This window comes from Hoplias malabaricus, chromosome 11 (genome assembly GCF_029633855.1).
Source record: "Hoplias malabaricus isolate fHopMal1 chromosome 11, fHopMal1.hap1, whole genome shotgun sequence".
NCBI classification, from domain to species: domain Eukaryota; kingdom Metazoa; phylum Chordata; class Actinopteri; order Characiformes; family Erythrinidae; genus Hoplias; species Hoplias malabaricus.
Genome location: NC_089810.1, coordinates 13,727,393 through 13,742,146, shown reverse-complemented (window position 1 = coordinate 13,742,146; position 14,754 = coordinate 13,727,393). Strand labels below are relative to the sequence as shown.

General features: G+C 38.6%; 1 protein-coding gene across 1 annotated transcript in view; it reads left to right on the top strand.

Annotated features, from left to right (window-relative positions):
• The first annotated feature begins 2,620 nt into the window (after positions 1-2,620).
• vwf (von Willebrand factor) overlaps positions 2,621-14,754 on the top strand; it is a 34,459-nt gene continuing 22,325 nt past the window's right edge. The window contains exons 1-15 of the mRNA XM_066684670.1: positions 2,621-2,750; positions 3,459-3,519; positions 4,005-4,151; positions 4,416-4,518; positions 5,485-5,693; positions 8,220-8,341; positions 8,891-9,107; positions 9,227-9,349; positions 11,900-12,011; positions 12,136-12,182; positions 12,369-12,505; positions 12,936-13,074; positions 13,224-13,324; positions 13,443-13,638; positions 14,125-14,340. Coding sequence (XP_066540767.1) covers positions 3,459-3,519; positions 4,005-4,151; positions 4,416-4,518; positions 5,485-5,693; positions 8,220-8,341; positions 8,891-9,107; positions 9,227-9,349; positions 11,900-12,011; positions 12,136-12,182; positions 12,369-12,505; positions 12,936-13,074; positions 13,224-13,324; positions 13,443-13,638; positions 14,125-14,340 — 1,930 coding nt within the window. The 5' untranslated portion in view covers positions 2,621-2,750. The remainder of the gene's footprint in view (positions 2,751-3,458; positions 3,520-4,004; positions 4,152-4,415; positions 4,519-5,484; positions 5,694-8,219; positions 8,342-8,890; positions 9,108-9,226; positions 9,350-11,899; positions 12,012-12,135; positions 12,183-12,368; positions 12,506-12,935; positions 13,075-13,223; positions 13,325-13,442; positions 13,639-14,124; positions 14,341-14,754) is intronic.

Below are 14,754 nucleotides of genomic sequence, written 5' to 3'. Positions count from 1 at the left end.
GGACAGCTATTCATGTGGTCTCCAGAGTGTAAATTAGCTTTTGACGCCATCAAAGCTGTTTTGTGTAACTCTCCAGTCCTTACTGCACCAAATTTTGAGATACCTTTTAAACTTGAAGTAGATGCAAGTGGGACAGGTGCAGGGGCTGTATTGCTACAGGAAGATCACCAAGGCATTGACCATCCTGTTTGTTATTTTTCAAAGAAATTCAACAAACATCAGTTAAACTATAGTACTATCGAAAAGGAAACGTTAGCTCTTTTGTTGGCTTTGCAACATTTCGAAGTTTATGTTGGATCAAGTTCAGTGCCGATAGTGGTTTACACTGACCACAACCCACTGGTCTTCCTTAACCGAATGAGCAATCATAATCAACGTCTTTTGAGATGGTCATTGTTGGTACAATCTTTCCCACTAGAGATGCATCATAAAAAGGGAAGTGAAAATATAGTTGCTGATGCTTTGTCACGTGTTTAATTTTATAGTTTCAAACATGTTGTTTGATTCTGTAGGGTGGGGGTGTTACGTCTGGTGACTTATTTGTGTTGTTTCTCTATCCTGAGTAAATGCCACAGGTGCTGCTGCTGATTTGCTGCTGGAACCGTGCTCCGGTTGGCTGACAGGATTAAGGCGGAACAGATTTAAAGCCCTGCTGGATGACTGAAAGGAGCTCCTCCTCTTCCTCCTGGTCATTGCTTCTTCCTGCCAGACTAAAGCTTGTGTGTATGTGCATCTGTGAACATACTATTGTTTGTGATTCAGCTCATGCTATTGTGTGTGAGTCAGCTGTCTAATGTGGTGTTAACCTCATAGTTCTCCTACTCATTTGGAAGCTGTAGGGGGTGTAGCCTTATTTATTTTCATTAAAGGGGTTGACTTGCATTCTGTTTATGTTAGGGAGTTAGGTAATGTTTTTGTATTTTCTTTCTTTATTGATTTGGGTAGGTAAGTTATATATGTTGGGTGGAATGGGATTTGTTTATTTTAGGCTTAGACCACTCCTGAAGTTTTGCTTCCATTGTCATCTTGGAGTAAATAAAACATTTGGAGACTGAATTCTGGTGAACCTGTCGTTTCCTTGGTCTGGTGGGACTGAAGTGTGAGGAGTTGGGGGAGACATATATACTTTTTTTTTTTTTTCCTTTTTACTTTATGTTGCGGCCTACCTAGACAGGCTGTAACAGGCATACATCCGGTTTGCTGGCTGAATTTAAATAATCAAATTGAATTTCAGTGAAAAAATAAATTGCTATTCTCACAGTGCAAAAAAAGATGTTAATTTAGCAAACTAATCAGGCTAAGTAAATAGTATAGAGATAACTGCGTTTAATCTGTTGTTGATCAGTTTGGCAAGCAAGTTTATTTATTGAGGACCTTTCATACACAAGCGCAATTCAAAGTATTTTACAGACTCAAAAGAAACAGTAAACAGGAGTTAAAGAAAAAAATATAAAAGGCTTTAAAACAAGTAAAACAAAGAAAATATAAGTATGAAAGGCATTTGGATTACTTACATTTGGCAATTAAATAAAACATGATTAAAATGGTTCAAACAGTTAAAATGATATAATAAAAGAAAAAAAATCTAAAGTGAAATTCCAGAATAAAAAGTGAAAAGTACTTTAAATGGAGCTGCTCAAACAGGAATGTTTTTATTATTGATTTAATAGAAGTCGGCTTCGAATGTTCTCAGTCAGCTGGTTACATTTAAGAGGAAGCCGATTATTATATACGAAAAACCAATGTTGGATACTAAGCTCCAAGGAATTCACTTACCTTTGAAAATTTAAAGTGAGGCAATAAGCTAATATTATCAAGTAAGAAATAAAATCATCTTCCCAAAACTGGGCTATGGTGTGTATAATCTCTTTCAAAATTATCCAACCGTTCACAAATCTATAACCCTAAAAGCCACATTTTAATTTTACTTAAAAATGTATTACTACAAATTACAGAAAATGTATGAACTTGCTTGTAAACAGTGCAGTACCTACTGATGCTGGAAGCGAGATTAATTGTAGTTTGAATCTTCTCGGTTGTAATGACATCACAGTGAAATGCTACACCTGATTGGATATGTTTTTTGGTCCTAGATCTGCTTGATAAATGTTGTTCCAGGAACAAAAGCAACCCAAGGAAATCAGATTGTCTAACAATAGAATGCTTGAAGTGTTGTGTTCTTACTCCATTTGAAAAGCTTTTATTTTCTGATGTTGATTTTATAACAGAATATATGTGGGTCTGCACTGATTTTGTACTTCCTGCTGCTGAGATATTTGCTGAGTTGCTGAGTAATATATGAACTCTGCATGGGATTTAATAAATGTGTTGTGTGTGTAGTGATTTTGGCTTTGCAGTAAGGGTCTTAATGCAGTGTGTCTACATGAGAGAGTGTGTTTGTGACTGTTCTTAATGTTTAGTTTGGCATCACAGTACTTGGTTGATTTGTCTTATCTGTCTTCACTGCCAGACTAATCCTTTGCTTCCTCCTGTGCCCAGACTTCCTCCTATTGTTCACCGTTAATGAGTACGAGAAAGGAAATCACACATCTCTCTCCCGCTTTCTCTCTCTCTTTCTCACTGCACTATAAAATCACGCCTTCATTTCATGCCAGGGCTGTGGTTATGTCTCCAGAGTTGTGAGTCATAAGAGAACGTAAAACCAGTTTTGAAGCTGGGAGAGTACTTCAAGACAGGAGTCAGAACGCAGGCAGGTGTTTGGGAGAGGCGAAGTGCATTCTGTCCTTAAGGTACTGTACTGAGTGTGTGTATGTGTGCATGTGTGTGTTTGTATTTGCAGAGTAAAAACCTTGTAATTTTAAATGCATCTGTATTCATATGCATGGTTATGTGGGCAGTAAGTGTTTTAAATGGTATGTTTTGTACAATAATTTCCTAAAAACATTAATAATTGTTGAATAAAAAGATAATTTACATATCCTTATCATGCCTGACCACTTCAGGATTTTTTTCCAACAACTTAAGTGATAGAAATGTCAGCAAATAGTAATTGTGTTGCAAGTTGGTCTTGAATGTTTGTGCTAGAAATATAGATGTGTTATTTTTGACACATAGCATAGGGCTTTTGCATTTGGCATGATTTAAAGCTACGTAACCTAACTTACTCAATATTTATCCTCAAAATAAAAACATAAACAGTCACACTTACTCTGGAGTACTAAGGCTTAATAGAGTTTAGCGCTGAGAAAACTGAATGCCAGCATAATCACACAACCTTAGCTATCTTGCAGCAGTCTGAATTTTGTCCATTTAAACTTATAGCAACAGAATATATACTACCTTCATCTTGGCTGATTGACTGCATGTGGCATAATGGAAATAATGTAGGCAACTACAGTTTTAAAGGGTGCACTTGTTGGGAAACGTAGATTGATTTGATTAAAAAAAGATGCTGTGATTAATGTTTAATCAAGCCCATTTCTCCATGTTTCTCACAGATGAGGCTTCAGCTTAGAGGTTGGAATGCAGTCACATGGCTTACGGTCTTTCATTTGGCAGGCAAGTGCTTCCTGTTTGTTTTTTGATATATTTTGCTGCTATTTATTATTTTGTCATTCCGATTTATCTGCAGTGTGTGTGCATATTCAATACATAAACCTGGATTTTATGACATGTGTTTTATAGCTGTGGTACTTTAGAGTTTTTTTGTGTTTGACCTTTCAGATTTTGACATATAATCTTATTTACCTGTATACAGGTTTATACCTTATATACAAATTACCATTGTGTATCATTCTACTTCTAAATCTTCTAACTACTTCTAAGAAATCTGCATCAAATACAAAGACTTTTGTTATTTCCTAGTGCAATTTTAACAATAGGAAATGTAGGTTAACCATTATAATGCCAAAATCCCCCTGTCCTCACTTTGTTTCCCTTAGATGTAACTGGAGTGTTTTCAACTTGCCTTGTGTTTCAGGGCTCCTCATGAGTGTTAAGAGAGAGCAACAAAGAGCTACTAATTCTTTCATCCTTACTTCCAGGTCATGTGGTGGCGGAGGGAGCAGCTCGCTGTAGCTTGTTTGGCCGGCAGCACATACACACATTTGATGGAGTCATTTATGAATTCCCTGGGGACTGTAGCTATATGCTGGCTGGAGACTGCCATCAAAGAACCTTCTCAATATTGGGTAACTCTAACTCTCATAAGTTTCCTGCCTATGTTATGGCTGAAAGCTATAAATGGGCAAATAAAACATCTTTCCACACCAGCAGCCTCAGTTCCTATGGACCCCATTGTTCTGAGGAATGTGCTTGGAGGGAAATATGCATACATTTAACAGATGCTTTCACCCAAAATGTTACACTATTGAATGCCAAACTAATACAATTTATTCAGAGAAATATTGATCTTAAGAACAAACTAACTGAAGATTTGGTTTCTTCTGTTTCAGGTGATTTCTCCCAAGGCAGAAGAAAAGGAGTGACTATTTTCCTTGGAGAGGCCGTTGAGTTGCATCTGACTGTGGATGGAACCCTGTCACAAGGAGCAGAAAGGTAAAGAATAAAAAAAAAGTTAATCCTGAAATGGTTAGAAGGATGCTGGTTTGGTTCCTTTTATATCAATGCCCCAGATATTGCAATTATTTATTACATTCCACTATCAGCACACTTGATTTAACTTAATGAAGTACAACTTGAAGGGAATACTGCAGCACTTGTCTGACCTATATCAACTAGATCTGTACCATGACCAATTATTTTGAAATATTTCCTACTACTAGAACAGAAAACCTGTTGACTCCAACTGTATTAATCATAAAAGTGAAAGAACAGATGCTGAAGTATCCAGTTACTGTCTTCTATTATAAGCATCTGCTCCCTGGCTTTAACTGGGAGTGTTTGTGGTGTGAACATGTTTCTGTTTGCTCTTTGTAAGTTCAAGGAAATGTGTCAAAATTTAACCATGGAATATTAATGAAGTATTGATTGGTCTAACCAGGTCTGTCTTTAAACCCCCGTTCACACTAGCAGGAGACAAAGCGACAAGCCTCCAGTCATTTCCTATGGTAGAATGCGATTTATAGCCATGATTCAGCAGCAAGCAATAAATCAAGTTGAGATGTTCTTTATGCAGACGAGTTGCAAGAAATTATTCGAACCAATCGTAAACACAGGGCTAACTTCTGCTCTCTGAACCGCCCACCCCCGAGACAACAGGAGCAGCCACGACACACCCACAAGAGACAAACTTGGGGTGACGTAAGCAACTTGTTGCCTGCTAGTGTGAACGCACAATAAGAGAGATTTGTGTGTATGGTTCAGAAAATATTACAATGTATTTTATTAATATTGTATAATGGCATGTAATAATATTTTTTATTTTCTATTATAATTGTCAAAATGTTGGTGTTCATTTTATTGTAACAGGCCAGCTTTAAATATTTTAGCAATGCTTTAATTACATTGTGCACCTTTTTGTGCCTGTGTGTGTGTGTGTGTGTTTGTGTGTGCATATTATAGGCTCCCTCTGCCATATGCATCAAGCTCTGTGTTTGCTGGTTTTGAGTTGGGTAGTGTGCGTTTGTGGAGTGAGGAGTTTGGTTTCTCTGTCCACATCGATCCTGCGCACAACATTCAGCTCACCCTCGCCAAACACCATGGCAACCACAGCTGTGGTCTCTGTGGCAACTACAACTCTTACCCTGGTGATGACTACACTGCACAAGAAGGTGAAATATGGGTTGGGGAAATGGGTGGAGTTGACTTTCCTGAATAAGACAAAACAGTGGGAAATCACTGTGTGCTTTTTAACTGCTCTTTGAATGTGTGCATGAGGCTGAGGGCTTTTTCTCAGTAACACTGTCTTTCACCATTTTTAAGGTCTGAACTTTGTCAGTCATCTATATTTTTATTTGTATTATCTGACAAATCAACACACTGTGAAACTACTGTATGTTATGAAATAACAAAAAATTCAACATTCAGGATAATTATTTTTCAGCTTGATTTTCATCCAAGTGTTTTTGTGTATGTGTCCAAAAAGAAAAAAAAAATTATATATATATATATATAGGAAATATATATTAAGGACACTTGTGTTGGTTTATTTCTTTGTTGTAACAATGCCTCTTGGCAATAAATCCTATACATTTGGAAAGCCTGATAGTTTCCCTTTTAAATGGTGTGACATTTGTAAGGGACATGCATTTGTGGGATGAGCAGTAGAGATGAAATTCTGCAACCAGTGGCAATCCCATATCTCCACAGTCTGAGACAGAACTCTGTCCTCCAAGATAACAACGCTCACCTCCACAGAGCAGGGTTTATCAGAGACTACCTCCAGAATGTGGGAGTGGAGAGGATGAAACGTCCTGTCAGCGTCCTGACCTCAACCCCATTGAACACTTGTGGGATCAGCTTGGGCGTGCTGTTTGTGCCACAGTGACCAACACAACCACGTCGGCTGACTTGTGGCAAATGCTGGTTGAAGAATTGGATGCCATCCCACAGCAGTGTGTGACCAGGCTGGTGACCAGCTTGAGGAGGAGGTGGAGGCTGTTGTGGCTGTGTATGGTTCTTACACACGCTACTGAGGCTCCTGTTTGTTAAATAAATAAATAGTTAAATTGCCAATATGCCTTGTTTCTTCAACCCACATACTCAGCTTTGCTGCTTATCCCACAAATGCATGTTCCTAACAAATGTGCCACAATTTAAAAGGGAAATTATCAGGCTTCCAGCGGTATAAGGCAGGGGTCGGCAACCTTTACCACTCAAAGATCCATTTGGACCCGTTTCACACAGTAAAGAAAACACTGGGAGCCACAAAACCCTTTTGAAATTTTACATGAAATAACACTGCGTATAACAGCGTTTTTTTTTTGCCTTTGTGCTATGTATAAACAAACTACACTGTGTTACATTTATGAAATTAATTAATGAAATAACATTAATGAAATAAGATTTCTGCATGCAACAAAACATTTTTAACTCCGAAAAAAGACGTTGTGGTGACGGTTAAGTAAAATACTCAATGTCTATTTGAGTCCTTGTAGTAATGGGGAAAAACAACGCCGAACTTAAATTATCCACTGGCAGCAAACAAAAATGCTGTCCTCTCTCTGCGTGCCGCCATCCTTATACTGGCGCCGTGCAGTCAGCGGGGTAAAAAAGTTCAAGAAACCGCACACTGGCGGGTGTCGCATGTTGGAAGTTGTGACGTGTATTAAGAGCGACAAAATATTTTAAATATTAAAATATTTTAGATGTTACAAGAGCGCCATAATCTTCATAGAATTACATTTTGAAAATGAACGAACTAAAATAAAATACATTTTAATTAAATACTCAGTAATTATTTTCAAAAGCTGAGCCGCATCAGAGGGATCAAAGAGCCCTGGAGCCTCGGGTTGACCCCTGGTATAAGATTTATTGCCAAGAAGCATTGTTACAACAAAGAAATTATATATATATATATATATATATATATATATATATATATATATATATATATAGCCAAAATAATGATTTGTGAGGTCTTTGTGAGTAAATAATAAAAGTTTGTTAATGGCCGACATTAAAGTAAAGGCTTGTAAAGCACAAAATTTATCAGAGGATCAGGGGATCAAAGTTATGGGTGGGTCCCCTTCTGAACCATTGGAGTCAAGGCAGAAAAACACACTGCACTAGGCACTAGTCCATCACAAAGAATAACAAACTTGCTTGGTCATCCACACACTCATATATGAGAACAATTTTGTATAGTCAGTTACCAGTTTACCAACATGTTCTGTGGTAGAAAATTGGAGCACCTGGTGGAAACTCATACAGACATGTTTTTTTAGTTTGTTATGTTTCTTAGGGTTTGTAATTTGTAATCAGCGTCTTTGGGTCATTGAAAAGTGCTTTAAATACCTTGTTATTATTGTTGTTGTTGTTGTTGTTTATTAACACACAAAACTACCCATGAACAGTAAACTGAGGTGTAGATTAATCCCACAACCTCAGGACTCAAAGACACTACTTCTGAGGCCACTGTGCCACCACATCACAGAACAGAACATCATGAAATGTACATGCATTATAACATCGTTCTTCAGAAAATACTGAAAATCACATTTGCCTTTAGCTTTGCACAAGATCCTAGCAATCGTCTCTTTCATCTCTTACTGCAGGTAAACAAAAGAAAGCTTAAAGAGTAAAAACAGTTTTGTTAATGTTTGATGGCAACATAATGTGTGTGTGTGTATGTTTAGGTTTTGTGACAGAGGATCCATTGGACTTTGCCAATTCTTGGGCCATGAATGGAGCTTCAGAAACCTGCAAACGTATAACACCACCTGCTCAGAGCTGTAACAGCACAGGAACCTCTACCAGGGTCAGTCAACAACTTCCCACATGTCAATCAACACAAATCTCATCACAAGAAAATATATACCTATATCAAAAAGTTCAGTACCAATAAAGTTAAATAAAGTCCCCCTTAAAACCAATCGATTAGTCACTACAGAGCACAAAATCCTTCAAAAACACAAAACCTGATGTCTTTAGTAAATTAATCATAGTTAAAACTCTATAGAGGTTTTCTAGATACCCAAAGAACTTTACATACATTTGCATCCATTAGGGGTTTGCTTCTATCATCACTGTGCTGCATCCACCTGGATGATGCAAAAGTAGCCAATCTCCACCTGTACACTGACCACACATCAGCTACCAAGTAGCGAGGGGAATAAATTCCATCACTGTCCCACTATGGAAAACTGGCTCTCTACTTAATATTGAACTGAGAACCTGAGGGCAAGTGGGCCACAGCATATTGTTTCAGTAAATATGCTTGAGAAAATGATCTCTGTGCTCTTTTATTTTACATTTACTTCAAATGCATGTTTATAAAATCTTTGTGATTGCATGTGTGTACATGTAGAACTTGATCTCGAGGTGTGAGGCACTGCGTACCTCTCCAGTGTTCCTGCGTTGTGCTCACCTAGTGGATACAGATGCATTTGCGTCAGTGTGTGAATCAGACGTATGTAATTGTGGAGACGGTGAGGAATGTGTGTGCCAGGCCTTGCTGGAATATGCACGCACTTGTGCCAGCCATGGTCTGGTACTACCAGATTGGCACACACAGAGCATGTGCAGTGAGTGCCTTTCATATTTATTCACAATAAACATACAAAACACATAGCATGCATGTCAAAATAAAAACATACCTCTCATTCTTGTGAATGATCAGTATTATGTGTATCTGTGTGTGCAGCTCCAAAGTGTCCAGTAGGGATGCAGTACCATGAATGCTCTCAGGCATGTTCCACTTCTTGTCAGAGTCTCAACATCCATGAAGTGTGTAGGGAGGAATGTGTGGACGGCTGCAGCTGTGCAGGTGAGACATCAAACCATTCAGATTATTCACCTTCACCTGGGCCTTCATTTGGGCAATGTACTGCTCCATGTAAAGTTCTGAACAACCCTGATTTGTTGAATTTGTTCTACATAAAAAAACAAATTTTATTCTTTATTTAAATATGCAGAAGTTTGTTTTATATTCAGGCATGGCTACTGTAGAAATACACACAAGTCCAAAGCTGGCAGCCATACATTTGGAGTTTGTCTCAGTAAACTAGAAGGTCCAGATCGACCACACACTGACCTGGAGACTGGGAGGAACAGCCTGTCTGATCTGGACCCAGGCAGTGGAATGTCACTTCTGTGCCAGTCATGGTTTGAATCCAAGGTTGCTCAGGGGTCATGATACAGGAGCACATTGCACCAAGGATTAATGGTCAACTTGTGGTCATGTCTTTGACCTGAGGCCATACGAGGGGCAGAGTTGTCATGTTATCACCATCTGGTGGTGAGTTGGATATGATGGTGGGCAAAACTGGAAGGCAGTCCTGATAGGTCCAAACATAGTGAGTGTTTTCTGGGAAAGACTGGCAGAGGAATCTGCCCAGAAACATTGCAACTGTCACATCCAAAAGAACTTTTCACACATTTACATTTTCACATGGAATGGTGGATCAACTCTTCACACACTCACAAATAATTGATGGGGCATGGGAGTTTGTTACTCCACTCTACATGTTTTTGATAGTAGAAGGCATAAGACCATATTCCACTACTCTGTGGGAGGTGATGTGGGAGTATGGGAAACCAGGGTCACTGAGGCTAGCCGTTCGGTCCTTGTACTCTGCAGAGTATGATTTGTGTTTGCATTCTCAGCAGAAATTCAGGCTTGTTCAATGTGGGCATTAGACTCTGTCTGGGATGTGCCTTGTCTCCACACGGTGGAGATACACTGTCTGCAGGGTCAGAGTAGAACTACCACTCTTTCACATTGAGAATAGCCATTTGTGGTGGTTTGAGCATCTGGTAAGAATGCACACTTGGTGCCTCCCACTGGAAGGTACTAGGGTAGACCCCTGGAGGGATGATATCTCCTAGCTGGCCTGAGAATGCCAGGATAATGGAATGCCTGGTATTCTTGACTTGCTCTGTTTCCACAATAAACCCTGAGATGGATTAAGAGGAAACAAGATGAGACAAAAAGTTTGTTTTTAGTAGAGAATGTGTGCTTATTTTCCCTTAGATCATTAATATAATATATTATTTGATTAGGGTTGCCCAAATCTTTGAATAAGTCTGTGTGTCATATGATATATCTTTATAAATAATGAACAGTAATCAGATATGCTAGTGTATACAACTGGAGTAAAGAAAATATAGTCTTAAACACTCTTGGCCGAACACTTGGCATGATTAACTGTTTTGTTTTTCACTAACTACACTAACAGTAAACAGATCAGAGTGCATTTGTTAATGTGGGAGTGTAGGTACATTCATTTCTGTGATTTTTAAGGCATTTTTTGCACAACAATCAAACAATAAGCTGTGGATATTCATGTTTGTGATGACAGAAACACACAACACAGGTGTCAGTAAATAAACCCTGAAGACTGTGAAGTTTTACTCTCTCTAAACACTTACGCCCCTGTTGAAATAATACCTCAATATTGTTGCCCTTTTATTTCTCTTTTTACCTACCACATAGCCCTTTAAATTTGCATGGGTTTCATATATATCTGTGGACTTTCACCTCCTGCTAAGTGTTTTTATATATCTATGGCATTTATACTCGTTTCTTGTGGCCATGGAACTGACTGAGGAGTTAATACTGATACCAGGTAATAACACTGTTGTCAGTTAAACAAAAGATTTTATTTTTATGCTTATTAAAAGTGTATTGAATGTATCTGGATGAGGTATGTTACAAATTTGTGTAATACATGGAACATTCATAAACAAAAACATTCAAATGAGTTAAAATTATAAATAATAGCCTATGTCATGAATCTGTTACTGATGAGAAAGTGGATCTAATTCCTCACTACAGAACATAGCATTAGGCTGCAAATGGTTAAATGTTAAATGATAGTTTAAGGCCAGTAGGCTCTAGGCACAACTTTTATTGAATTAGTTGTGATGTGACAGTAATTCCCAAAGTGAAGGCTGTTTTATTCAGTGAGAATTTCCAGTTTTATATGAATTACAGTGTTCATAATTACCAGTAGAATTTGGAATCAATGGTGTGCATTTATATTTGTGTATTGCGAGGTGGGTATGTGGGTAATGGGATATAGACTACTTCATTCTTGGAGATGAAAGTAATAAATTTGCCATTAATCATTAATCATTATGTAATAACTAGATAGGAAATAAAGTTATAGTGCCACCATTTATTGTTTAAAGGGAATCACGTGCCACAATAATTTAATGTTAGCCTATGGCTCCAGCTAATAGCCTTTTGGTCTTGTCTGTATAATTTTTAATTAATTATGTTTCTTATGCTATATACATGAAAACATGGCTCTGTGCATTGTCTGTGTGCAAATATGTATGTATATGTGTGTATGTGTGTGTGTTTGTATGTTAGTGGGTAAGGTGCTGGATGGAGATCGTTGTGTTGAAGTGTCACAGTGTTCGTGTCATCACACGGGTAAACGCTACCCTCCTGGTTCCACTATCTCACAGAACTGCAACACATGGTGAGACTGACAACAAACACACACTCACACACACACATACACATAACAACACACAGAGTGCCCACAAACAGCAGAGCCGAGTACACATTCTATATCTATTCATAGTGTCATGTTGTTTTTATAGTGTGTGTCGTCATGGATCTTGGGAATGCACTAATGAGGAATGCCCAGGTGAGGATTTTCCATTGATGTCATAAGCAATTGTTAAATGTCAATTTATGCATGTTATGTTCGTATCATAATACAGTCAATGTATGTAAACATGGGATTTTAATTGGAAATAAACTGAATATGAAAAACATCTGGAATATTATTACCCATCTCAGCCTGTTTCTCTTAATCTGTGTTTCTCTGCAGGAGAGTGTGTGGTTACAGGACAGTCTCACTTTAAAACGTTTGATAATAAATTCTTCACCTTCAGTGGGTTCTGCCAGTATCTGCTTGCTAAAGACTGCCAAACCAACATATTCTCCGCCATCATAGAGACTGTGCAGGTACATCTACAGGTTTAATATAGCACTTTGCTGAAGTCAGTCTGCCTTCATTTGCCCTTTTTTTCTTGCCAAATTGACTTTTATATTTTGCATGAAATATGTTGAGGAAATTAAATACAAGATAATTTACTTAAATAAGGAAGGGGCAGGTCAAAGTAGTTTCCTAAACTTTCCAAACAAGTTATAAAAATACACAATGAATGGAATTTCTGGCATCAGTCCAAGCTTTCATGTTTGAGAAATAGAAAGTCAACTTGATTAAAAGCAAAAAGTGCAAAAAGATTTGATCTAGCATTTAATGTACTGAGATATCTGTTTAATGCTTCTGAACAGATTTTGACTTAAAATTAAAAGATTTTGTCTCTGGGATATATATAATATATAATAAAATTACCTGTTGTTTATAAATTACTATTTTTTTTAACCTTAGTGTGCAGATGACCAGGAAGCTGTGTGCACACGTTCAGTCACATTGAAGTTCCATGGGTTGGCCAATCAGACAATAAGACTTAAACACGGTGGTGTGGTCTCTGTGGATGGAATGGACGTCCAAACACCTTTAATCAATGGTCTGTCAACATGGGAATTAATTAGAGCATAATGATGCAACAATCATGTGTTTAGCTGAAAGTTATATATGTTTCTCTCTCTCTCTCTCTCTCTCTCTCTCTCTCTCTCTCTTCCACCAACACACACCCACAAACACTTTCTCACTTAGGAAAATTGCGAATCCAAAGTACTGTATTGTCATCTGTAAGGCTGAACTATGGAGAAGATCTTCAGCTAGACTGGGATGGCCGTGGGCGTGTAATGCTGAGGGTAGGAGGCATTTTATAATCACTGACTATATAATTGTATTTGTGCCTATAAAACAAAAAAGTTAAAATTATCCAGTGTGTGTGTGTGTGTGTGTGTGTGTGTGTGTGTGGATATATAGCTCAGTCCACTCTATTCTGGTAAAACCTGTGGGCTGTGTGGTAACTATAATGGTAACCAAGGAGACGACTTCCTCACGGCGGGTGGGCTGGTGGAGACACGGGTGGAGGGTTTTGGAAATGCATGGAAGATGAACGCAGAGTGTGACAACATCCAGAAACAACCTTCTGATCCATGCAGCTTAAATCCAAAAAGAGGTAGACACATGCACGCTCATGTTCTCTCTTCTATCTCTCTCTGTCTCACTCATACACACATACACACACAGATGCAATTCATATTTTTCAGCATTGCTGATATAATGGAGAGAATGGATTATGTAAGGTGTACTTGAAGTATGTGATTTGAAATAAAGTCTGTCATGTCCATGGCAAGTATGTAATCACATTACCCCTTTCAACGCTAGATGGCAGCAAATCTATGCCTGATCTAATTTTGGATGGTATAAGTGAGGTGTTTGAACATCAATTATGATGCATATGATTCTGCAGGCATTGCCTTTAATGTATATAATTAATAGCTATTTCAAACGTCCCCCACAATATATTCACTTTTAATGTTATTGGAACATTGGCCATTTTGAGTTTTCACAAAATCTTGAACACCACAAAAATACAGAAATTGTGTGTGTGTGTGTGTGTGTGTGTGTGTGTGTGTGTGTGTGCGTGCGTGTGTGCGTGCAGTTCGCTTTGCAGAAGAGGCATGTGCAGTGCTGTTGTCGGTAAAGTTTGAGCCATGTCATCATGAGGTGAACCCAGCTCCATACCTGAAGAACTGTCGCTATGACGTCTGCTCCTGCACAGACGGACAGGAGTGTCTTTGTGCAGCCATCAGCAGCTACGCAGCTGCATGCTCTGCGAGGGGAGTGCTTATCAACTGGAGAGGACAGGGATACTGCGGTAACACACACACACTCACACACGCACACACTTCAGTAAATAAAATTTCAAATCCTAGGAATCACTCAGCAGGTCCACACTTCAGTTCCACACTCTTATAAGTACAGACATTATTCATTCATTCATTCATTCATTCATTATCTGTAAGCGCTTATCCAGTTCAGGGTCGCGGTGGGTCCAGAGCCTACCTGGAATTATTGGGCGCAAGGTGGGAATACACCCTGGAGGGGGCGTCAGTCCTTCACAGGGCAACACAGACACACACACACATTCACTCACACACTCGGACACTTTTGAGTCACCAATCCACCTACTAACGTGTGTTTTTGGACTGTGGGAGGAAACCGGAGCACCCGGAGGAAACCCACGCGGACACGGGGAGAACACACCAACTCCTCACAGACATTCACCCAG